Here is a 24452-nt window from a genome sequence, read left to right as displayed (position 1 = left end):
TTCTCTCACTTTTACCAAATGTTTTGATGCTATTAGCTAGTTATCTTTAAAACATCAAACTACGTATTGTCAGTATCTCTACATCCAGTGAAAGGAAGTTAACAAATAAGTTGATTTCCTGCCTTCAGAGGAAAATACCACAGTATCAAAGTGCCTGTGGAAAATGCATGCTGCTGAGCAACCAACAGAAGCTCAGTTAATTTAGATTCCACCCATGAGGATATTGTGTTAAGGAAAAGTAAGTTGGGAGAAAAAATCTGATTAATGATTAGAACATTTCTCCTGTCCCTGGGGCAGCCAACCCCGTAGAACCCAAGTCCCTGCAGTTCCATAGGTACAGTCCACTGGGGATTATCCTTTGTAAATTTGTCCTGATTGTGATAGAAAGATACACATATTTGTGATCTTTGTAAGTATCTGAGATCACAGATGACAGCATGTAATTTCAAAGCCATGAAGCATTTTTTAATCTCATTGAAGTTTTGTTGATGTGTGCTAACATTTCCTGTAAAATAACTGTAACTTCAATAATAAAGAAAATAGTATTATTAGCATACTATTAATGTAATAATATATGCAGCTAATAATAATAGCTACCACTTAGCAAATGTATTATTTAGATAAGGCAGTGTGCTTTTAGATTATTATTTCATGTGATCCTCATCATATCCCCATGAGGTAGATAGTATTACAAACTCTGGATTTTAGTCATGGAGAAATTGAATTACCTACACAAGTGGAAGGACATAGCTGTAAATTAAGGAGATCTAAGTCTATTTGCTCTACTGCCAAAAAGTAATTTCCTTTTATAGTGGTGATACATATTGCTTTACAAATATGCAGTTCAAAATATTTTAACAAACTTCGAAAGACATTTCTAATACTCTCTCACAAGTCATATTAGCCTGATTTCTAATCTCAACTTAGTTGCTGTATAGGCTTGGGAAAGCAATGCTGACATTTTTAAGCTTTACTGAACTCAAATATTGAATGAATATAATGATACTTATCAGTAGAGTGCTGTGACAATTTAAAAAGACACTACACGATGTATCTATCATACATTCTGGGACATAGGAAGGGTTTTAAAACACAGAGCCAATATCATTATCAATTGTCATTCACTCTATAAAAATGACTCTACTCTGGAAGCTGTGTAATGAGAACATATGTTTTCATGCAGACTTCACATTTATTTAGTACAGAGCTATAAAAATTAATGGTGTCAATACCAAAGAACCTACCAGCTCTAGGAAATTGTAAAATGAATGATTGCCCAAATAAATATCGATTTTATGTTCACTGAACTATGAGATCAAAATTCCAGTTTCCTTCTCTATTTGGTTTATATCCCACAGATGTTCATATAACAGAAATGAATTTACTTCTAAAATGAATGTAACTTTCTTTTAAAACTATTCGTTATTGGAATTTCTTGAATACTATCATTTCAGTGATGGGATTCTCACTTTCCCATCATCTTCAGTTTTTTAAAAAAGATTATGTTTTCTTGGGTGAGTTTTAATTGAAAAATGCAACTAAAGTCAAAACAAAAGAGAAAATGAAGGATATAAATCACAGTATATGTGTGGCAATGAAGAAAATTAAACAGATTAATTCCTTTCACTCAAATTCTCTTTTTCCCAAACCAGAGATCAATTCCTTAGGTTTTATGAAATAATATTTAGAGGTTACTGCTTGTCCATCGCCAGTTTAAATTTAGGAAAACCATAACTTGACTGTAAAAACAGAGAAGGGGGACTTCTAAAATAAAATGTTCATTCCAAGAATATTCTCACATTTTTCACCATATGTATCTAATGAACATGTAGATGTTTTATATTTATGCAATCCAATTGTTGATATTACAGATACTGCACGAGATTGCTGCATCGTGTATTCTACATTCCTGAAGAGCTGGACTGGAAAAAGGAAAGGACTAACTTCGATTTTGCATAATTTTTATTCGGTCACAATGACCCAGAAATTCTTTTCTTTAACTTTTATACTGGTTCTGTTCCACTCTTTCTATATTCAATAAGGAAAGTCATCTCATGTGGGCAAAAACGGCTTGTTCCTTATTAACCATGGGGGGCTGGGGATTTTGCTCAGTGGTTCTGCTGCCTGCCTTGCAAGAATGAGGTCCTGAGTTCGATCCTCAGTACCAAAAAAAACCCTTACTGACCATGGGGATCATTGGTCCTTTTTGGTGCTAAACTCGGGGATTACTGAAAACACAGCACACACCAAAGAAGCATTAGACAATGGAGAAATATAAGCCTGGACTACTGATCTCAGTGCTTCAGATCAACTTCACTATTTTCTTGCTCTATTTTTTTTTTTGTATTTTTGTCATGAAATCCACAGTAATTTCATAGAAAAGCAGCATCTCTGAGACTGGGCTGGGAAGAGACAGGCCCACAGTGGGGCACATGGAAGCAGCATTCCCAGGAGACTGAACTTTTTTTTACCTTGGATGGGGCTGGGGGCTATCTGTGAATCTAGCTTTTTTTTGTCAAACAATTATGACTATAGGATGGATTATTCTGTGATTTTAGGATTAAATTTTGGTTTGTTTCTTTTTTGTTATAATAAAAGTCATCAGAATGACATGAATTCTGAGCCCACCCCCCAAAAAGAAAGGGGGCATTCTGGCTTCCGCAGGCTGTGCTAGTCTCAGGTTATTATCCTCAGATGAACCCTTGGCAGTCTCTTCCCATTCCTACATCATATCTGAAACTCTACTGAAATGGCAGCTTGGAGTATCAGCCTCATATTTAAACTTCAGTTCGCAGACAGCTTGATGAATCATGACAATTCAGAGGAATAGCTCTAAACCTAATGTCAAAATATGCTAACTCAAATTTGAATCTGTGCAGGTACACTTATGTGTACATGTGTGTATACACATATGTATCTATTTCTATCATGTGAACATGCAGAAATGCCATGGTTTGCAATTATCTATCTGTCTGTCAGTCTAGCTGTATTGACTTTATAGAGCTATAGTTACTACAATCAATTAACTTTGATGATGTCATGAACACACTTCCCCAGCCCTGGTCCAAACCTGGCAAAGCCTCTGTTGTGGTTTAGAAGTATCTTCTGAAGGTCCATGACTTAAAGTCCTGGTCCTCAGCTTTCAGCCATGTGGGAGGCAGTGGAAGCTCTCAGAAGTGGGGCCCAGTGCAAAGAAATTAGGTCATTGGAGACATGTCCTTGAAGGAGATATTGATACCCTGGCCACTTCTTGTCTCTTTGCCTTTGCTTCCTGTCCAGCATAAGGTGAGCAGCTTTGTTCCATCCCATGCACTGCCCTACTAAAGGCCCAAAGCCATAGAGCGGAGTGACTATGTACTGAAACCTCTGAAACTGTGAGCCAAAATACATTTTGCTTTCTTTTTAGTTGATTATCTCAGGTATTTTGTCACCATGAGGAAAAGCTAAGATATCTTCTCATCGTTACCAGGATAAACAATGTCTTCCATGAATTGACTTCCACCTCTTTCCCTAGCTGTCTTGCAGAACTTTCCCCTTAGATGATTCCCAAAAGCCAGAGGCTTCTCTTCAAGTCGTTTGCACCAAAAAAGCAATTTATCCACTCAGGGCTCTCCTGTCAAATATTGTTTTCCAGTACCGTTCACCCCTCTGCCTCCTTTCCTACTCAAACTTTAGATCTTGGTTTAATATTCCCTTAAGAACCACTTCCTTGGAAAGTCAATATAAGACTAATCTTCCCTGAAACTTTTCTCTTTTTGCCACAATCTCTAGGTACTTTTTTGTTGTATCATTGCTTTAGTGTCCTTCTTGTTTCCTAGATAAAAAGATTATTTGTCTTTCTCACTTCTGGAGTCCCAGCTCCTATTTGGTCCCTGTTTTAAAATAAAATTAAAAGTCTAGCAAAGTTACAAATAACAAGATGTAAGCTTCCATGTTTCCCCTTTATTCTAAAAACTCTTAGTTAAGTTAGTTTTATTTCACTCCAGAAATATTTTGCAGTGAAGTAGATAAGCGAGCAGAGCAGGTCTCATCAGACATCTTATCCATACAGGAAAAAAAGCAAATCATCTTGTAAGAACTGCAAAGGTTTGTCACAATTGAAGTAAAAGGTTCAAACTGTACCCAAGCTAAGCTGGCAGTTTAGGTACAGACACAGCAACTACAATTCTGCTAGCAGTGTACAAGAAGATCCAGTGTGATCAGAAGCTAATCGAAATAGGAACAAGGTTTGGAGTGGTGGCCTGGGCTGCTCCGCAGGTACAAACTGCAAACAAGTACAAGAAGTAGTCGAGAACAGTGCTGTCTCTTCCATTTCCTGGACTCTAAATGTTCTCAGGCAAATTTTCCTCCACAATGCTTTTCAAAGACCACGAAGACCCAAACAGAGAAGACGGAATATTCTCTACCAAGAGAAATTTTGGTGTTACCCTGGAGATACGAATGTTTTACAAATCAAACTGTGTCCCCAAATTCCTCTCTAATCACCCTAAGGTATGCAGCACTGTGACGAGAGAGTAAGAGCCCTCTAAAGGCATACCCCAGCCCGTTCCTTAAAACACTAACAGAAATTCCTTACATCAGGAGGTAATTGCGTCTTTGAGCACACACAAATGCCCTTATAATGAACAGGAAGTCATGGGCCCTGGATTTCTAGAATTTTTCTACGCATTTCTGTGAACTGATTCCAATGGGAAGAATTGTTCTTCCTCATTCATGTATGTTTGTCATACTCCTAGAAGGCAGTAGCAGAAACTGTCCCCCCACAGTGAATTTACCATTTGAAGGGAAAACAAAACATAATTTCTAACTATTTACCAGCGAATGAGACTCACAAATGACAGAACAAGTGGAGAAAAGACCAGTGGGTCCAAATTGCTTTTTCAACCCCTCCTACTCCACTGTTTTCAAGATTTTAACAGTGTAATTCAGGAGATCTTAACACTGCAATCCTTCAGTTACGATCCGGTTAGGTCCAGAACTTTTCAAAAGACAAGAAGTCAGAACTTTATTAAATGCTTTCTTTTCCATCGTAAATTCACTGCTGTGAATTCAAAGAAACAGAGGAAAAGTTGTGGTCCCAAATTCTAGTACCTAATCCATAGGGGTGAAAAAACGATTTAACATTTAACATCAAAATAACACCGTACATACAACAATAAAATTGTATCTGCCAGCTGCTAAAAGGAAAATATTGAGCTGAGCGTGGTGAGTAGTGATGTACACTTGTAATCCTGGCACTCAGGAGGCTGAGGCAGAAGCAGAAGATTCTCCATGACTTTGAGACTGAGGCCAGACTGGACTACACAGTGAGTTCAAGGGCAGCCTGAACTACATAGCAAGACCCTGCCCCAGAAAAGAAAAAAAAGAGGGGGGGGGAGAAAGAAGGGATGGAGAGAGGAAGGGAGGGAGGAAGAAAATACTGTTTATTAAAAATTAACTGATTTTTACGCCGCAGCTTGCTGAGTGAGTTGCTCTGCTCGGTGAGCCAGATAAAGCCCTCTATTCCAGCATCAGAGCACCACCTCGATGAACTACAACTTTCTCTGTGCTTGCCTTTGGCTTCCTCTGGAATACTTGCTTCCTGACAGCCCTGCTTGCCCATCTACATCCAGAGTATAATCAGGCATCGATCGGAACAGAGTGGGAGCTTTAAAATACGCGTTGAGAGGGTAAATGCACTACTTCACAATATGAGGTACTGTGTCCTACCATGCTGTGTATCAGTGACTCCTTCCTGTCTTCCCAATGTCATCTTCTATCTCTCTTCTCCAGGCTCACCCTGTGCCAGCCACACCGGCCGCTTCTCCACTCCCCTGTTCTGACCTCAGAGGCTTAAGACCTGCTCTTCTGGCTGTGTCTCCTTCCGCCAGAGAGTTGCGTTGCTTCCGGCGTTGCTTCTTTTCATTTCCGCTGTCGTATGACCTCTTCCTTCAGGGTTTTCCCTGACCATCTTCGCTAACATGTTCACTCCCCTGTCTGCCTCCCTCCTTGCCGCTCACTCATTTCTTTCTTTTCGTAGCACCCATTACCAATTATCGTCTTATTCCCTTCTGTTTACTGGTTTGTTGCCTGCTTCCCTTCCTTGACCCCACGATGACCGGAACTTGTTGTTTGGTACTATTATATTCATGAGGACCATCGCAGTGGTTGCTATCTACTCAATAAATCATTGTGAATTGATAGAACCACGAGAAGCTACATAAAGCAGATCTTATAAGATACTTTGTTGTCCCCATCTCTGCCATCTCTGACTTCTACAACAAATTCATTCACAGAAGCTAGGATAGAATGTGTGGCCAATATTACAATAATAAAATGAAAGGAAAATCAGAATAAATCAAACAAAAAATAACTTGGATTAAAACTATCTTCCTGATTCATTCTTTTGTCCACAAAGAAACCCTATAGTTTTGCTGAGCCAAGTTGTACATGTGAAATTCTGAACACATTGCAAATCTTCTAGGATTTGCTTGCTCAAGGGGATTTCTGTTCCAATTGAACAATTATACCCTCCAAAAAGATACCCAATCATCTGGATGCAAATGTAATGTTTCAGAGGTGGGAAAGATGCCACTCAATTACCTAGAGCCTATCCAAATTTTGCTATGATTATTGCTCTTTTAGAGAAACGAGTGTTTTCATGTGCATTTAGCACTGTGGATCAAATTTCTTGAAAGATCCATTGCCTTTGCCTCAAAAATTGCACTTGCTGGCACGAATCCCAAGGAAATATTCAGTCGTGTGTGAAAATATTCCAAGGCTCTCTATCATAGTGTTGTCTCAAAATAAGTTAGGTACCACATAAATATCTGACAAGAGCATGAATATTCAAATTATGAGATATTTGTAACTATATAATGAAGTACTCTGTAATAAAATAGTTATAATAATATGCTTATTAACACAGGGAAGTGGTAGTGATTTACAAATTATATTTTTGTAACATACGTTTATATTGTGTGTGCATCTGTGTGTATAAATGCATGGAAAAATACCTGGATTTATATTGAAAAAAAATTTTTACTTGGTCTCATGAGAGGTGGAGCATCAGTGATGGATGTTCTTTACCATCCTTTTTGCATATACATATATATTATAATCTTCATATCATAATGAGGCTTCAGTTTTAAAATAAGTAATTATATTAGTGAGGAAGTAAAACATGCCTTTCCCTTTGAGTTTACACCCTGCACTCTAAAAGAGAAAATAGCTTCCCTAATGGGGTTAAAATAGGGACTTGGAGGAGAAACAAAATATCTGAGTCTTTTCATGTTTATAGCATGGAAGCAGCACATAGACATGCAGTGTCTCCATGCTATTACAATTTCATGAGAAGATTATTAGAAAAATACATACCTTAAAAAGCTCCTAGTTTGAATAATAATGAAAAATTTTCTGGACAATCTCCTTTTTTTCAACACACATATTTAATTCTTATGTCTGTGGCTCTTTTAGAAATTTTAAATTCCTTTCATTTATTTTGCATTTAATTACTCTTCATCATGTCCAGTAAGTGCAAGTTCAAATCTAACCATAGACCCTGAGGAGACAGTTCCACAGAAATTCATGAGGAGTTTCGGAAAAAAAAGGTACAGGGAGGAAGTCACTGGATCCGAAATGGAAATGAAAAAAAAAATACCTTTGGCTTAGGAGAGAGTTAATGGCAACATCCAGTAAGCCACTTTAGGTATCTCAAAAGCAATCCCTCGAAATATTTCCATTTTTACTAATTGAGGTCAGGCAATGGGAAGCTTTTCCTAATCTCTAGGCATAACCCTTTTTTTTTTTTTTTGGCGTTTGTACAAGGCCTTCATTTAAGACCTTCCTTAACAGCATCCGCACAGTGATTAATGAGCAATGGAGTTGGCAAGCTTTTCCTCTACTGACATCCATGTTTCATAAAGTCACGATTATGATTACAGGAGCATAATATTGAACACAAGGCTCAAGTCAATCCCCAGAGCAGCTGAAATTAGAATTATCTCTAGAGTTTCCTCCCAGGAACATTTTGGAATCCATCAAAAGGACAGAAGGGGATGATGCTAAAACATAAACAAAGAGAAAGGAAAGAGAGACAGCCTTCACCTTCCAATAAATAAAAACAATTTCTCCAGGTTGTCATAAAACATCATCCTGGGTGATTCAAATTCCAGTTACAAAAGCCAAACAGGCTGGAGATTTCTGGTAATGGTGTCACAAAGAGTACACAGCTCCCAGATGTACTGAATTCTTGGTAGGAAGCTGAGGGATGTCACTGTGCTAAGAAAACATTTTTGTCCTTCTTCCCATTCCCAAGAAGCAAATTATTCTCATTTCTGTCTGCTGATGCTGCCTACATTAGTGGGAGACATAGTCATACATTTAAAGAGAAGCTGTAGTAAGCAGAATAATGACAACTGCAAAGCCATTCGCTCCATAAAACCTGGAACCCATGAATACATCACTTTACATGGCAAAGGGGACATTGCAGGTATGTAAGCTAAAGATTTTAAAAAGAGGAGATCACCTTGCATTATCCAGCTCCATCCAGCCTAATCACAAGAATCTTTAAAACAGAGAACCTGTTCCTTGGTCATTGTCAGAGAATCAGATATGACAAGGGAAGCAAAGAGATATAACGTAAGACATGACATAAGACCTCAAGTGGTCATTGCTTAATTTTGAAGATAGAGCAAAGGGGTCATAAACCAAGGTTGTTTAGAATCTAGAAATGTCAGAGGAAAAGATTCTCCCCTATAGCCTCCAGAAAGGGGAGGCCATTTTGATACCTTGATTTTAGCCCAGTCTGGCAGAAAGATCCAATAATAAATCGCTGTTGCTCTAGGCCACTAAGTTTGTGATACTCTATTACAAAAGCAACCAGAAACTGCTGTGAAGCTAGGAGTGGGAATTTGAAATGCTTACTTCATTACCTACATTCCTAGTTTTTAACTATAATTCGGATACATGTTGCCTGGCGAGACACCACTCCACTGGAGGGCCATTCCATGAGTCAAAGTAATCATTACCAGCACCGTCAGTTTTGCAGAACTATAATGAAATCCCTAAAGCAGGCTACTTTTGAAGCACACCGTTTCTCAGCTGACAGTTTTGAGGCTGAAGGACCCAATGGCAGCCCCATAGTGTTAATCTCTCATGAGGGCTGCACAGCAGCAGGAAGGCTAATACGGAAGGAAGAGACCACATCTCAACAAAGGAAGCCAGAGAAAGTCCCATCCCATAGCCTCTTCTGAGGAACAAATTTCCAATAAGAGCATGAACTCGCACTGAACTTCACACCTTAAAGCTCCAGCACCTCAGCACGGCCTCACTGAGGACTGAGCCTTCAGCACACTCTCCTCAGGGTACAAATGATATCCGAACTACAGCAGCATCCAAAGCACCACAGAGTCAGCTTGGTAAAGCCAGGAGAAGAAAGGGATAACGCTGAGAAGTTTTCACTGGAACTTTTAATTTAGTACTACAATTTATTAGGCAGAGTTATTCTGCTTCATTTGTTCAATTGTGTCCTTGTTAGAGAAATGAAGGTCCTTCGTATAATGTGATGCCACCGAATTTGAAATAACTGGGTAAATTGTAGATCCTGGCAAGCAGCCAAGCCTACAATACTTAGCCATTTTTCCGATCACCTGACAAACTAAACAGGATAAATGGATGCCAGGGAGAGAAAAAAGAGAAGAGAAACATAACAGTTTTTTGTTTTGTTTTGCTTTAAGTAGTGACTCTGATTAGAATTGTATTTAATTATAAATACATAACTACTTTGCTCTCAACATTTTCTTCTCAGCTCCAATTTTGAGAATGGCCTTCCTTAATCACCTGCTTAATGTGCCTTTTCCTCCTTACTTCCCTATCTAATGTATTCACGATATTATTCCTATGTGTGGTCATACTTAGATTTCAGTTTGTGATGATTAATTGTGGTAAGTCAGCTTGACCCCAGTAAGAAGTGCCTAGCAGACTAGTAAGGTTTTGGGTCTCTGTAGGCAACTGACATATAGGCCAGCTAACTAAGAGGGCAAAGGCCACCCCAGAGAAGGCAATGGCCTCCACTTCCTTCAGCCTTCCAATTCTGACACAGACTCACACTGGCGACTCGCCAGTGAGTTTCCAGGCCTTCCACCTTCAACTCCTAAAGGATCCTTAAGCTCACAGGTGTACAGAGAGCTATTTCAGACTCTTCTGCCTCTGCTCCCGCAGATAGCCATTGGGATTCCTGCTTCTGATTCTGTACGCTCACCTAATAAATCTTTTGTATAGTAATACATATGTTTATATTGAATCTCCTCCTATAGAGATCACTAACTAATGTACACTTCATGCACCTATGTTCTCTGCTAAAATATAAGCTCCATGTAATTGGAGATTGTCCTTATCTTATTCATGCTGTATCTCTATTTGCAAAAGAATGCTTTATATATGGAAGGTATATACCAAATGTTGAAAGAAAGGATGGAAGGTCAGATGGATGGATGGATGGATGAAGCAAAAAAAATATTCAATGTGCCAAACATAAAGAAATCTTTGAAGAAACAGCAAGATTTCATAAATCTTAAACAGGTGTCTATGATTAAGACAGATGGAGAGAAGCAAACATGCAAGTAGCAACCCTTCTGCACACAACAGCACTGACAAAAAATCAGAAAGGAGATTGACTGATTCCTGGAGTCTAGAAACTGGCTGAAAATATAGAAATAACAAGACAATATTGGATAGCAGAAAGTTGATATTGTTGCATATTACAGATCAAACATAAAGTGAGATCATGTTAAAGAGTAGGAAATGGGAAGTTGGTTCCCATAACTGATATTTCAATATAGACTTCCCTTATCTGCAATCTATGTGTCCCTCACTTCAGAGGCCCCTCAATTTCTGGTGCAACCATTTGAGATAGCTTATTGATGCCCAGTCCTATTTATGATTGTTCAAGATTGGGGGAGGAAGATGTAATTTGTTATCAGATATTAACTCTCCTATCATACCATACCTGATATGGGAGGAATAGATTCTTCCACTTCATTTTTCTGAGTTTGCCCAAGTTCTTACTGCACCCAATGAAATTAGCACAAACCTCATCTGTTTTATAACTACAAAGAGGATTTAGATCCATTGGCACCTGGACCACATCTTTTGTTAGACAATTCCCATGGATAACTAGATGGACAGAGTATGAATCTGGAGGTTTCAGTGATCCCTAGAAATCAAGTACATTAGTATTAACCTGAGACTACAATTAAGAGATTTTTTAACAACATAGGCTTTTTGGCTGTGATGACAAATCTAGAAAAGAGCAATACAGGAAAGGGAAAGAAAGTTGTTCATTGATTGGCTTGAATTTGATCCTTCTTCTACATAAAACTTGAAAGTGGGAAGAATAAGGAAATAAAATAAATACCAACTCAGGTGCACAAAATACACTTTTAAAATGTAAAAAACAAAGTGCTTGTTTTTACCCACCCACTCTAGCCTATATTTATTTTGGCTGTTCATACCTCCTTCCAAATGGCTGGTCAAAACATAAATCCTTCTAGAATAAAGCTTGCATAAGATTATTTTGGACTATAAATTTTTCTCTAGAAATCACTCCAAAGGTATTAGCATATTTTGTATGGGAAATAATAAATATGAAAAATTGTGAAGCAAAACTGGAAAATGCTTGCAGCTTCTATATGATTCTGAGTTTAGAAAGCCGTGATTATTTCATAAATCCAGCTCAAAATTCCCATGCTCTGTGCATTAGCTGTTATCAAGATAAATAGTTTCTGATGACGCTTTCATAGACGTTTTTGGATTAGCGAATTTTCCCATAAAACAAATAGTTTATATTAAGGCCATAGCTGGAAACAAGCAAGAAAAATTTGAGCCACTTTAGAATAAATATTATGTAGCTTGTTGTTTTTAATGCCACTGAAAAGTGTAGAATATGGGATATACAAAGGTTGTAATGAAAGTAAGTGATAGATTTAATTAAATGCCTAAATAGATTTTTTATAAATTTTTATTTTTAAAAATCACTCCTTTGATCTTTTCTTTTGAAAACCTTGATAGAAGGGCTGAGGATTTAGCTCAGTGGTTTCACTGCCTACTGTGCAAGCTCAAGGACCTGAGTTTGATCCCCGGTACCAAAAAAAACCAAAAAAAAAAAAAAAAATCCTTGATAGATAGTGATTCACTTCTTTACCTCATCATAAGCTGAAAGTAGAAAGCATATGTGCTTTTTGATATTGGGACCTTTAGAACCATGGTCATTCACATGAAAAGTAGAGAGCTCATATGTAGTCCTGCATAGAAGCTGGTGTATTACACATGGGCAGTACAGTAATGAATACACGTAAAGTCACATTGAACGTGGCTGCATTCACCTTCTTCTTCCTCCTCCTAGGCCACTGAAGAGACTAATGGTAAGGACAATGATTAAAAGGAGCTTGGCTGGACACTCAGGTTCCTCACTTGGCTCCAATCCCACCCTTCTGGGTTCAGCCTTGTGAATCTGGGGTTGGGACTTGGCAAAGGAAGGTTATGTTTGCCAGGTGCTGTTTGATAAATTGTTTTAATAGGAAGCACTGGAGGAAAGTAGAATGCGCACTGGGAAAGAGAGAGGTCATTTCTTCCTATTTTGCTTCTTGTTTATCACCATAAGACTGGCATTTGGCCCCAGCTTTCAAGTTGTAGCAATCATCAAATCATTTTTATTCTGCCTCAGAGAAAGCAGAAGCAACCAGACAATGTCCCCAACTCAGAGCTCCTCACTTCTGGATGATAGGGCCCTTGCTCTAAGCTTCAGGTGTTCCATAATCTCTTTTATTTGCCTGCAAAGACTGCCTCAGTTCCAGCTGCTACAACAAACTGCTGTAGATTGGTACTGTGAAACAATGGAAACTTGTTTCTCACAAGTCTGGAGGTTGAAGGTCTAAGATCAGAGTCCTAACATGGTAAGTCCTGGTAAGGATACTCTTCCTGGTCTGCAGACTTCTTGCTTCTCTTTGTGTCATCTGATGGAGGCCACAGAGAATCCTCTCTTTGGGGTTGTCAGCCTCCTGAACTGATCACCTCTCAAAGACACCACCTCAGTATCATCACACTGGGGGGGGTCATGATTTCAACAGGTAAATGTGGGGAGCAGGAACCCAGACTTTCAGACCATAGCAGAATGGTGCCATTTCTGTTGTTGACTACATCCTGATTACCTCTGTGTCCTCCATTTGCCTTTCTAGTCCTTCCTTCTATGCCAAATTCTTCCTCATCTGAAATTGGGTGTCTTAATAGAAAATGTAGTGTATCCTGCTTTTCTCTTTTCCCTTTAACTGGACATGGGTCAACATAAACAATTAGTAGGAAAATTTGAGGGAACTTTCGATACGCTTCTTCTAAATTGAGCAAAAGAGGCAAAACTCTTTGAGAAATGAATGAAAAGTAAAAAGTAACCAATGCTTACATAATAAAATGGAGGTTTTGAATCACTTTATACATCCTTTGAGTGTTAAAATTATTGAGGCTGAGAGTTACTATCTTATTGAAATCAACTTCCAAGTCCTTGATATATTGGCTTGCATATAATAATCATCTAAATTTAGTGTGATGAGTTGAAGAATAAGAAACTCTAAATAAGCACAAAGTATTGAAATTACAAACTGTCACTTTTCTGTGGTCTGTGCTCTTTCTCCCCAAAGGAGGAATTCATAAATGATCTCAACAGTCTCTCTGCTTCCTGTGTGCAGTGGACAGTGGCTGAAGAGTATTACACAAAGTTGCAGTAATAGAGGATTGATGCTATTATCAGTTACATATATGAATACAGCTCAAGCAAGCATGCACCACTACCACAAAATATTATTGTATTTTCTCATGAGAGTCTCATTTTCTGTATTTACTTCCTAACTCCTAATTAATACTGCTTTGACTAAGAAAATGAAAGCAACCTGTGATAATTACTTTCATGGGCCCCAGTGAACTTTGTTGCTGCTATGAATGCCCTTGCATAGTTTCTTCCACATTGACTCTGGCTTTCATCAGGGGAGCTGCTTGGTCCATGGGACATTAGCGAGAGTAATGCAAACAGAGTGATAAGCACTTGTATATCAGTTGTGTCCTCTTGGAAGTGCTTGTTCTTGGAAGACAGCTGCCAAGCTGTGAAGACAGATTACAGAATCTACAAGGCCACATGAGAGATGCCAGAGCTTGAAAGGCCATCTTCCACCCAAATTTCCAGCTGATTATGATAGCCTGAGAAACTTCAGCTGCAACACATACAACAGACTTGCCCAGCTGAGCCCAGTTAAACCCCAGAATAATGAGAAACAGTCATCATTAAACCACAAAGATATGGGGTAGTATATAACTGGAACATCATTACAGAGAAATTTGCTCATATTATCGCCACCAAATTGAGAGACAAACGGGAATTTACACGTAACTCCTCCTTTTCTCTTCTTGGAGTAAGGAGGAATGCACCTATTGAAGACTGTGATGGACTTTATTTCTTACCCTTTATTGACTTGTCAGGGACACTTCTCATTTGGTTGTATCCTCTTTTGCCTTCCCCAGTCTTTGCCTGTCTTCTGCATCTTTCTTGTCACCATTCTAAGATGTTTTCATTCCATTCTTAATTCACACAAGAACATACAGACACATGCTACCAGATCCTTCATCTCCTTCTAGCTACCACTCTATCTCTTGGCTTCTGCTTTTAGGCGACCTTCTCAAAAACTTGTGATTGCCTCCCCTCTACTTCCTCACAGTCCATTTTCTCTTAAGCTTCCTTCCAATTTGTCTTCTTCAATACATGCTCCCTAACTTAATTTTGCTCTCATCCTGAATGGCTTCCAATAGATTCATCTCTGTCTTCAATTTTATTAAGGTCTCAATGCTTGGTTACTATCAATCATATGTTAATATCTTCTTACCACCTGGTTTCTAAAAGTACTTCGTGTCTCCCTCCCAACTTAGTGGTTGTGTTTCTCTTTTCTTTCGTGACCCTTTTTCTTGGATTTAAATGCAACTGTGTTCCACATGGACTATTTGTAAATCCTCTGAACGTCTGCATTCTCTTCCAAGATGACTTTACCTGATTCAATAGGTACATGTCATCTTTATTCTGAGGACAACCAAATCCATGTCTCTACCCTAGTCTTCCTGAGCACTATTTCCAATTGGTTACTTTCCACCTTTACTTAAATATTTCACGAGTTTCTCAATCATAGCAACGTGAAACTAGTTCTTTACTATTCTTTCCCATATTGAAAGTAACACCATACTGTATTGCATGTATTCATTTGCTCAATCTGGAATCATAGGAGCCATGCTTGATTCTATCATTTATTCTTTAAAAAAATCCAATTGAGCACCAAATTAGTGACAAACACTATGTTAGAGTAATGTGAGTCTTGTCCTACAAGAGTCCACTGTTTAGGATTAAAAATAGATTTGTAGAAAGATAATTACAATGAAACTCAAAAACTATTCTAGCAGAGACAAGATAAAACATGGTTATAAACAAGCAGGTGGGATTTTAGTACCATTCTTGGAAGTGAAGAAAGCAATGTGAAATAGTCAATTTCTGAGAAATTTTTCTCTCATTTTATTACCTATTAATTACCTCTTTCAGATTATTACTTGAAGATAAATAATCAACTTACCCCACAATTATCCTGTAGGGTAGAGAGTTCTCAGATTTGAAATAAATGTTTCCAGAAGCATTTCCCAGTGTGGAACCTTTTTTTGTCAAGTTGTTGATTTTTTGTTGTAGCACTGGTTTATTCCCTTCCCTATATCTTCATGTTATTTTCATCTCCATGTTGATACAGAATATGGTGTTAAAACCCACCTCATCTACTTCTACCTATATTTTTGTTTTGTTCCCACCTAGTATAGCTGGAGAGTTTTAGGAAACTTGGCATTCCTAGTAACTTCCTATTTCCGAGACACACGAGTGCTGCATGTAATAGTGGGGTGTATTGCTTCACATGCAGACATTTTTATTTTAATCAGTTACATTTAGTGACAACTTGAGTATTAATAAAAGTAGAAGCATACTTCATGTGTCAGGTTCACCCAGGAAGTGCTGCAAGGTAAAGGTTCAGAAAGAGCTTGGGCTCTGTAGTGTAATGGTCTTTGGAAGATTAAGAGCTAAGAGAAAATAATTCTTTCATAGTAAGAAAATATTAATATAATGTGGCTTCTGTTGTAACTGACAGTAGGAGTAGAAAACGCCACAAGTGATACTGAATATTGCAAAGAATTTTTCTCTAGTTTAATAAATACCCTAGTGGAGTCAAGCAGTACTGGTAACAGACCTAAGCTAATATATACTACAAAAACAATTATTTGTAAGAATTACCTATTATTAGATAACATCTCTAAATACTAGATTTAATATTATTAGATGACATATATCTAAATGCTAGATTCAATGTTACTCTGTGCAAGTGTATTTCCAAATAACTAAAGCCCACCTTCCATTTATATATTGATTTAATACAGCATGCTTCAGGGAGTGAAGTAGCGACACCAAGAGAAGTAAGATTTCTGAAAATACACACCCTAATGGAGAAAATGGTCAAACAGAAAAACCTGCAATATCAACACTGATGAAACACTATGGATTTTTTTGATTTTTCAATTTTTGTAATGCTGCTCAGGGCAACCTCAAAGTTGAGACCCTCTTGCCTCAGCCTCTCAAGTGGCTAGGATTAGAGGCATGCAACACTGTACCCTACTAAAACAACTCATGAATGTTTGAAACATTCACAGTAATATTTAAATAATGCTTAATACTACCTTGGGAGGATATGAATAAATCTTCATTCCAGGAACTGTTGAGGCACAAATATAAAAGATGTGAGGCCAGAGGGAAGCAGGGCTGCACTTCAATACACGCAATGCCACAACATGTGCTTTCAGGGCTGTGAAAAGAGCACAGGTTCAGAACATGGAGCTCCATGTTATGTGCTGGAGCCGGTGCTGAGCAAGGAGAGGAAACCTTTGTCAGTTGGCAGAGGCAGAGGGGGAGGGCTCTGGGCTGAAAAAAGAGGAGGGTCTTTATCTCAGACAAGTTCTAAACTAGATTTGTATCTGGGGAACATGAAAGTTAAATACAACCTTTGGTATTTATTTATTTGAAGTAACAGCTTTGGCTGTTATGTGTATAATTTAAGCGTCTGTAGATCTCTTACTGAAGCTCATTGGTAGCTTACAATCCTTTGGATTGCAAGAAAAGAATGTAGATGTAATCAACAGTAAACACGTAGCGAGTCTTAATCTAGAGAGAGCGCTAGCATCCTTTCCTTAGAAAAGGTTTTACAGATAGGACATTTTTATATCCTAAAGATTTTTGTACAGATATCTGTGCCTATATCCATATGAGTATCTGAACCTATATCTGGCTCCAGTAAGGAAGCGATGAAGGTGGGAACAGGAATAGCTGCCTCAACAGAGAAAGTAGCACTTTTCTCACTATCTGCAATGCCATGGCTCTTAGCTTGATCTAAGCACATTCTCTGTAGTCTCTGACTGGCGTCCCTGACTCTATCTGACCTTTATCAGTCTATCCTCCTGGGCACCACAGTGTTTCTTTGCAGCTAGATTACGCCACCCTTCTACAAAAAACACCTTGCTCTGGGCTGGGGATTTAGTTCAGTGGTTCCGCTGCCTGTCTTGCAGGCCTAAGGTCCCAAGTTCGATCCCCAGTACAAAAAACAAAAAACAAAAAACAAAAAACACACCTCACCTTGTCTCCCAGGGAGGAAATCCTAAGGCCCCAAGATGGCATGTAAGTAAGGCTCCAGAGATCATATTATCTTTGTTCTCTGTGATCTCACTTCTTGACATTCTCCAGTTCATCTAAAACATTCTTCCAACACTAGCCTTCAACTCTCCTGCCTTGGGGCTTTTGCAGCAACTGCTTCTCCACTTGGAGCCCTCTACCTCATGATATTCACCTGTTACCTCCTAACCTTGAACTGTACCAGTGATCAATCCATTGCTTCCAGGTTCCAAACCCATCTCCTTTTCCTACTGTCCCCAGGAACACAGACCCTTCAGGTATTTTCTCCCGGCTGACGGGCCCAATACTAAACTTCATCGCTAGAGGGTGCTGTAGAGAACTGAAGCAGTGCAAGGCTTTGCTTCCTGGTTGCAGTGTCTGGGAGCTAACTTCCTGTGGCGCAGGTGGCTTTCCGATTTCCAGCTCTTTCAGAGCATAGAGATGCTCTGCATTTAGCTCCTCAATACTCCTAAACCTTAGCTTCCGGCTGATCCTAAGTACTCCTGTAGTGGAATATCTTTGGTAAGAGAGTGCTGGAAATAATTTTCCCCAACTTCAAAGAAGGTGGGTTTCAAGCAAGTTTTTCCTTCATAATTCCCCAGCAATGTCTTTGCCATCCATTGATTTACACCTGTGCCTGCACCATAATGTTTGGACCTCACTCAGCCTTGGGCTGGGGGCCGGTCTATTTTGCCTTATATTGTATTCCTGCATTTCTTGCAACTTGCTTTAAGTTTACAAGTTTATGATTAACCAGTAAACTTTCCCTGTTCAAGTTACTATAGGGATTCTCTCTCCTGATTGGGCCTAGACTGATACAATGTCTTAACTCACATATCAGTGTAACATCATTTTTGTTTTCTTGACTTAAAATTTCCTTCTGGATATCTTTGCCTTGCTTGGGATTTCTCATTCTTCCATCTATACACACTGGCAAGGGCTAATTTTTATTTTTCTTGGTATCCAGCATGCAGAATCAGGGTCTTTTTATGGCACAAAAGTACCTCTGATTGATTTCCATCTTTGTATGCTCTTAACTTTCTTTTAAAGATAGCCCAGCACTTTTACATTATAGAGATGGGAGAATATGTAAGATAAAATAAATGTCTGAACTCTCCAATACAGATTATTTGGGGAGAGCAGACCTTTGCTTATTTGGAAATACAAGGATATAACTTAGCTTGGTTAGCCACATTTTCTAGAAATATAAGGGTATTCACATTCAGTAGCAATCCATTTTTTCATTTTAAGTATCTTTAAAAGAAATATTTCTAAAATTTACTGCATCTTTATTTTCAACAGTCTTAGACTGTTGAACAATGGTCTTAGACAGTTCAACTTCACTTCTTAAAAACTTCAATCTTAGACACTGTTCAACAGCCTTAGACACTTCCTCTGAGAAGCCATGTCTGTCTTCTAGTTTGAAATAGGTGCCTTCGATCTAAGCTCACAGAGTACCTTGAACACCCCCTCCCCAAGCATTAGGCCATTTCATTATGACTATGGGTTCCACTGTCCATAGCCCTGGCTGAGTTGTAATGACTTACAGGGGAGGATAATTTCTCTCCATTTCCCAACATAGTGCATGGTACATGGTAGATACTCAATAAATATTCTCTGACTAATAACATCCTCAGGTGTACCACTATGAACACAGAAATAAATACAGGAGAATCATAACTGAGGCACCATGAGTGGATGGAAGTATTTGTCTTGATGCTAAGTGTATAAATCATTAAACTTCTTTTATTGTGTGTGTTACAGTAAATAGCAGTCTTTCCATTCTTTTTCTCAGGCTTATTAATTATCTGTAATACACTAAGAAGTTAGAGACCTGGAAATAACTTTATACTCAGCAAAGAAAAATAGCAACTAAATAAAGGCACTGAATTCACTTAATGCAAAAAGAAGGAGTTTGGATTCCCTAAGGTTTTACTTTTTAAAAAATTATTAGTTTTCAGCTACTCTGGTTACATGAAGTTGTCAGAAAGCAGGGGTTTCCAAAGGGTGTTGTGTTTCCACATTCCACTCCATGTAGCCAACTTAATTGAATCCATATTAATAGCAAAAAAATAAATAAATAAGATCTAGTTTTAAATCACTGCCCTTCTACCTAACAAGAAAAATCACAGAAAGCAATTCATATTATAAAAACTCTCAGTACAGACATTGGGCCATAAAATCAAAGCACTCATTCTACAAAGACTGGATGTTCCATTGAGGTCAATTAAAAGCAAGATTTATGCATGTGTGCAGCCACTGAGCCTTAAAAATGGCTTTACACTTTCTCCTCTAAGGCAAAATGAAGAATTGCTTGAGCTGGATACCTTCAGAATGGGAAAGCATACTTAACCTGGAAGAATAAACCTTGCCTCTAAGAATGTCATTGAAATGGCTTAGTGAAACCCTGAAATATATAAGCATAGGACAAATTAAAATTAACATCTGGAAATAATTTAAGGGAATTAAACACCAGCTCCATTTTACCTCTTACTTCAGAAACTTATATATGAATGGCTCAAGTCAAATAAGCTTTGATTTATATCACAGATAAATCCAAAGATACACAGTGTCAATAACACATTATAGATCACCAGCAATATCCTTTGCTGCCATCCACAATTAATTTGTGTACCATCAAGATTTGGAACTTCAGGACAACAGGAGAAATACAAGGTTTACAAAGCTAAGAGCAAGCCAAGCAATCTCAGCCTTTTAATCTTTCAGATTGGTTACTACATTGTAAACAGACCTGAGACTGAACAGATTGATGGAGGGATTCTGCACTTGCTCTCCAAGGATTATAAATCACCATGCCTTTCCTCTGTCCTCTCTAAATGCCTGGACTTTCTAAAGACACCTGGAAATGCGTTACTCTTCATAGCAATCCATTTCCTGGAAGACTTACTTGTGAAATCACCTAGTATCCAAGATGTACTCATTCTGCTTTACCTACTAAACTCTACTCTGTGGTAGGCATTGAAGATTCAAAGACAAAAGAACAAGATCCATGTATTTATGGGATACTCATTAAGATACAGAATGAGTAGCCCCATATTTAAAATAAAATGTAGTGGCAGATAGAATGTTATACCCAAAGTATTATTAAACCATTAAAACGTGCTTATATACATTATAATACGCACAGAGAAGGTGGCAGCTGACCTGGGACCTTGGAGGAAGAGTAGAGACTGTTTCAGAAAGAGGGACTTTATTCTGTGAAGGTGTAGAGGCAGGAAAAAGCTTGGCTTGTTTAGATAAAACTGGGTCCTCTGAGTCTGCCATGAGAACCATGAATGATGAGGGAGGTGGACAGACAAGTGTTAGGTGATTAAAGTCATGCAAATGAGCTCATGTTTTTCAGGTGAATGGTTAGTGCCATGATCACAGGAAATCAGGAAAAGCACAGTGCTGACTGGGAGCACACGTGGCAGTGCTCCGTGGAAGTCATAGGGAAGATGAACTTGGGAAGGTGAAGCTGCAGGAAAGGAACCTGTCAGGTACCTGTGCAATTGTCCAGGTGGAAATGTGATGGCCTGCAAGGGCAGAGTGAAACCGAATAGGGAGATTTTGGCCTTGAGAGGAGCAGAAGTGTCTAAGACTTGATCACTGAGGAGATGACAGGATTGAGGTAAGGAGCAGAAACTGATGGGGCTTTTTAACTCGGGTTTCAAGATATAAAACATGGGGGAAGCCTAGCTGAGTCACTGTAGGTGTGAAGAGTTTGAAGGCTGTGATATCTACATGGAGCTGTAGGTGGGAGATTCAGCCAGACATCTGGAGAATATCTGCAACCTGTGACTTATTTGTTCAACAAAGATTTGAAGGAGAAGCTAGAAGAGATCAGGATAGGGTCTGGAGACATCATGGCTTAATAATCCAGGACAACAAGGAACTTCTCAAAGGAAACTGAGAGACCAAGTAGTAAGAAGAAAGCTAGTGAGGGCCATGTATGAAATTCCTTGGTATTCAGGAAGGTTCTAGGAGGTTTTAGGAAGGTATTAGAGGTTTTAGGAAGCACAGTGGTTCAGTCAAACCATGTTGAGAAACAACACAGGGTGGGGACAGAAGGATGCCAATGAAATGGGAACCAAGTTTGAATTAGTGGTATGGCGAGAGCAGGTTGAGAGAGTAGTAAAGCATGAACACAGAACAAATGTGGAGTAGTGGACCAACACATAGAGAAGGCCTTAGGGGAACCAGTCACAGGAGAGGGTGGATGCGGGATTTGGCATGACGGGGTCACCAGCATAAAGATGGATCCAAAATGAGTTAATCCCGCTTGCAACATGCCTTAGGGGAAGTTGACCCATTAGGGAGATTCCTTCTCATTATTATCCAATCTGTGAGATAAAAACTACAAAGCAGGGATAGAGGGATAGGGGCTGGGCGGGCCGAGGATTTAGCTCAGTGATACAGTGACCTGCCCTGCAAGCACAAGGTCCCGAGTTCTATCCCCGGTACCAAAAAAAAAAAAAGCACAGAGATAAAAGCACAGAGATTAAGAGGTTGCTTTCTTAAAATAAAAATACATTTTAAAAGTTCAGTAAAGCATCAAATGCTTTATGTAATTAATTTATGTAACTAAATTTTTTATCAGAATTTACATGTTTGCCTGTGTAAGTAACTGCAGGCCCTTCTGAGGATAGTGGTTCCGGTTCTCTAGGACTTTGGGATCCAAACAGATGTCTAGAGAAACAGAAGAGAGATAAAGGCATGGTGGAAAAAGGGTCAAAGAGATGGGAATTATCTAAGGAAGGCATGTAGAAGAGTTATATTTTGCCCTATTTATTGGTCCATTATTTAGATAGTCTTGTGATTCTTCTATCAATCTATAGAGTTGCAGTTTACCTCCTGCATCACTAATTAATATTCCATAATTTGTCTTTTGAATTATCAAAAAATAGTTTCTAGCAAAGTGATATATATGCTTATTCTCTTTTGAATCACCCTGAGTCGTTAGAATCTAGGCTGTCCCTCAAGATTCCCGCCCTCTCGAAATTACACTTTATGTAATTCTCTTTAATTGAAGACAGGAAGGACAAGGAATACAGTATTAAACTTATGATTATCTAATAGTTTATGTAAAAAACATATATTTTAGCTGTGCTCCTAATCAATTGACTTTGAAATAACCAAAAAGATGATTCTACTGGTTGAGCTCATAGGTGGACTGTTTAAAAAGAATGCCCCACATCAAGAAGTCAAATAGTAACAAATGCTGATGAAGCTGCATGGGAATAAGGAACCTTATTACATTGTTGGTGGGAGTGTAAACTAGTGTAATCACTGTGAAAATCAGTGTAGGGACTCCTTACAAAAGTAAAAATAGAAGTTACATTTGATCCAGTTTCCTCCTTCTAGATGTTTTCCTGAAAAGGTTAAGGACATCACATTACAGTGATACATGCACACCCATGCTTATAGCAGCACAATTCATACAAACTAAATCTTAGAAGTGGCCCTTATATCTATCAACAGATGAATAGATAAAGAGAATGTGGTATTTACACATAATGGACTACTACTCTGCCAAAAAGATAAACCTGAGTCATTTGTAGAAAAATGAGACCATTAGGTTAGTGGAATAAATCAGACACACAAGTTTAAATATCACATGATTTCTCTTATATAAGAAAACAAAATTATAAATAAAGAGCACAATAAAAGACAGTAGGAAGCAGGAAGAGATGGAGGGAGGGGAAAGGGAGAAGAGGGAAAGGGATGAAAAAGGGAATTGAGATTTGTGTGAACCTGTACCGACTCCATACAAGGAATGTGAGCATTATGTGCTGCAAGCATGTACAAAAAAAAAAATTAAAAAAGAAAAATAGATTGTCCTTTCCCTGAAGAGTGGAATCCAGGTCAAGGGTCTTTCTGTTTATTGTAGAACTGCAAGGAAATAAATTTGTGCAAGAAAAACATGAGCTTCACAAAGGATCTGAGCTTCAGATGAGACTCCAGCCCCAGCAGGCACCTCACACGGCAGCCTTGGGAGACTCTGAGAAGGCTCCTGACCAAAGGAAACACTGAGATAATAACAATTTGTCATTTTAAGCTCCTACATTACCCAGCAATGGAAGCTCGCCAGGATCGATGTGCCAATCACAAGAGACTGTCAGGAGCTTTGGGTCTGTTGATCCAAAGGAGAGGTTGAGTCCTTTCATGAGTGTAAGACCTCATGAGTCCCTTCATGAGACAGATCCAACCAGAAGGAAAATTAATAGAAGGAAAATTTGGCGGTGAGGTCATTAAAGAAAGATCTTTTGAGTAGACAACAGCCAAGACAAGAATGAGAGAAAGATGCACTGCATGAGGATCTGATTTGCAAACTGCTTCACTCAGGAGCCTGGGTGGATTTAGAAAAAGATCACACTTGATCCATGTACAACCCCATCTCCATGTGAGCAGTGCCTGGCTGACAGATGGGTTTTCCACTAGGAAGCCCAGCAGCTTCTGATTCTGCCAACCTAGAAGGAGAAATTTGGGAATGTGGGCCTTTGATAAAAGCCTCCTACATCCTCTCCTTGCAAGATAAACAGTACAAGTGACAACACTCTCCAAGGCCAAGAAGACGGGGATTTCAAGAAGTGGTTTATGACTTTCTCTGCGTTTTCTCCTTATAGTGCTAAGCAGGGCCTGGAGCGCTTCTCGGAGCATGCTGGGAAGAACAAGAGCCACTCATTACATA

General features: G+C 38.7%; 1 protein-coding gene across 5 annotated transcripts in view; it reads right to left on the bottom strand.

Annotated features, from left to right (window-relative positions):
- Nucleotides 1-24452, bottom strand: part of Nyap2 (neuronal tyrosine-phosphorylated phosphoinositide-3-kinase adaptor 2) — a 174503-nt gene that overhangs the window by 120515 nt on the left and 29536 nt on the right. Inside the window, exon 1 of one of the 5 annotated variants that reach the window (XM_087209322.1) lies at nt 5710-19764. The exons of the other annotated variants lie outside the window; for them this stretch is intronic. Coding sequence (XP_087065448.1) covers nt 5710-5752 — 43 coding nt within the window. The 5' untranslated portion in view covers nt 5753-19764. Of the gene's footprint in view, nt 1-5709; nt 19765-24452 lie in introns of those variants that run through there. 5 annotated transcript variants of the gene reach the window in all.

This window comes from Heterocephalus glaber, unplaced genomic scaffold, assembly GCF_053883595.1.
Source record: "Heterocephalus glaber isolate CG9 unplaced genomic scaffold, H.glaber_assembly_v1.0 deba00001004, whole genome shotgun sequence".
Taxonomy (NCBI): Eukaryota; Metazoa; Chordata; class Mammalia; order Rodentia; family Bathyergidae; genus Heterocephalus; species Heterocephalus glaber.
This window is presented reverse-complemented; position numbering and strand designations above follow the sequence as displayed.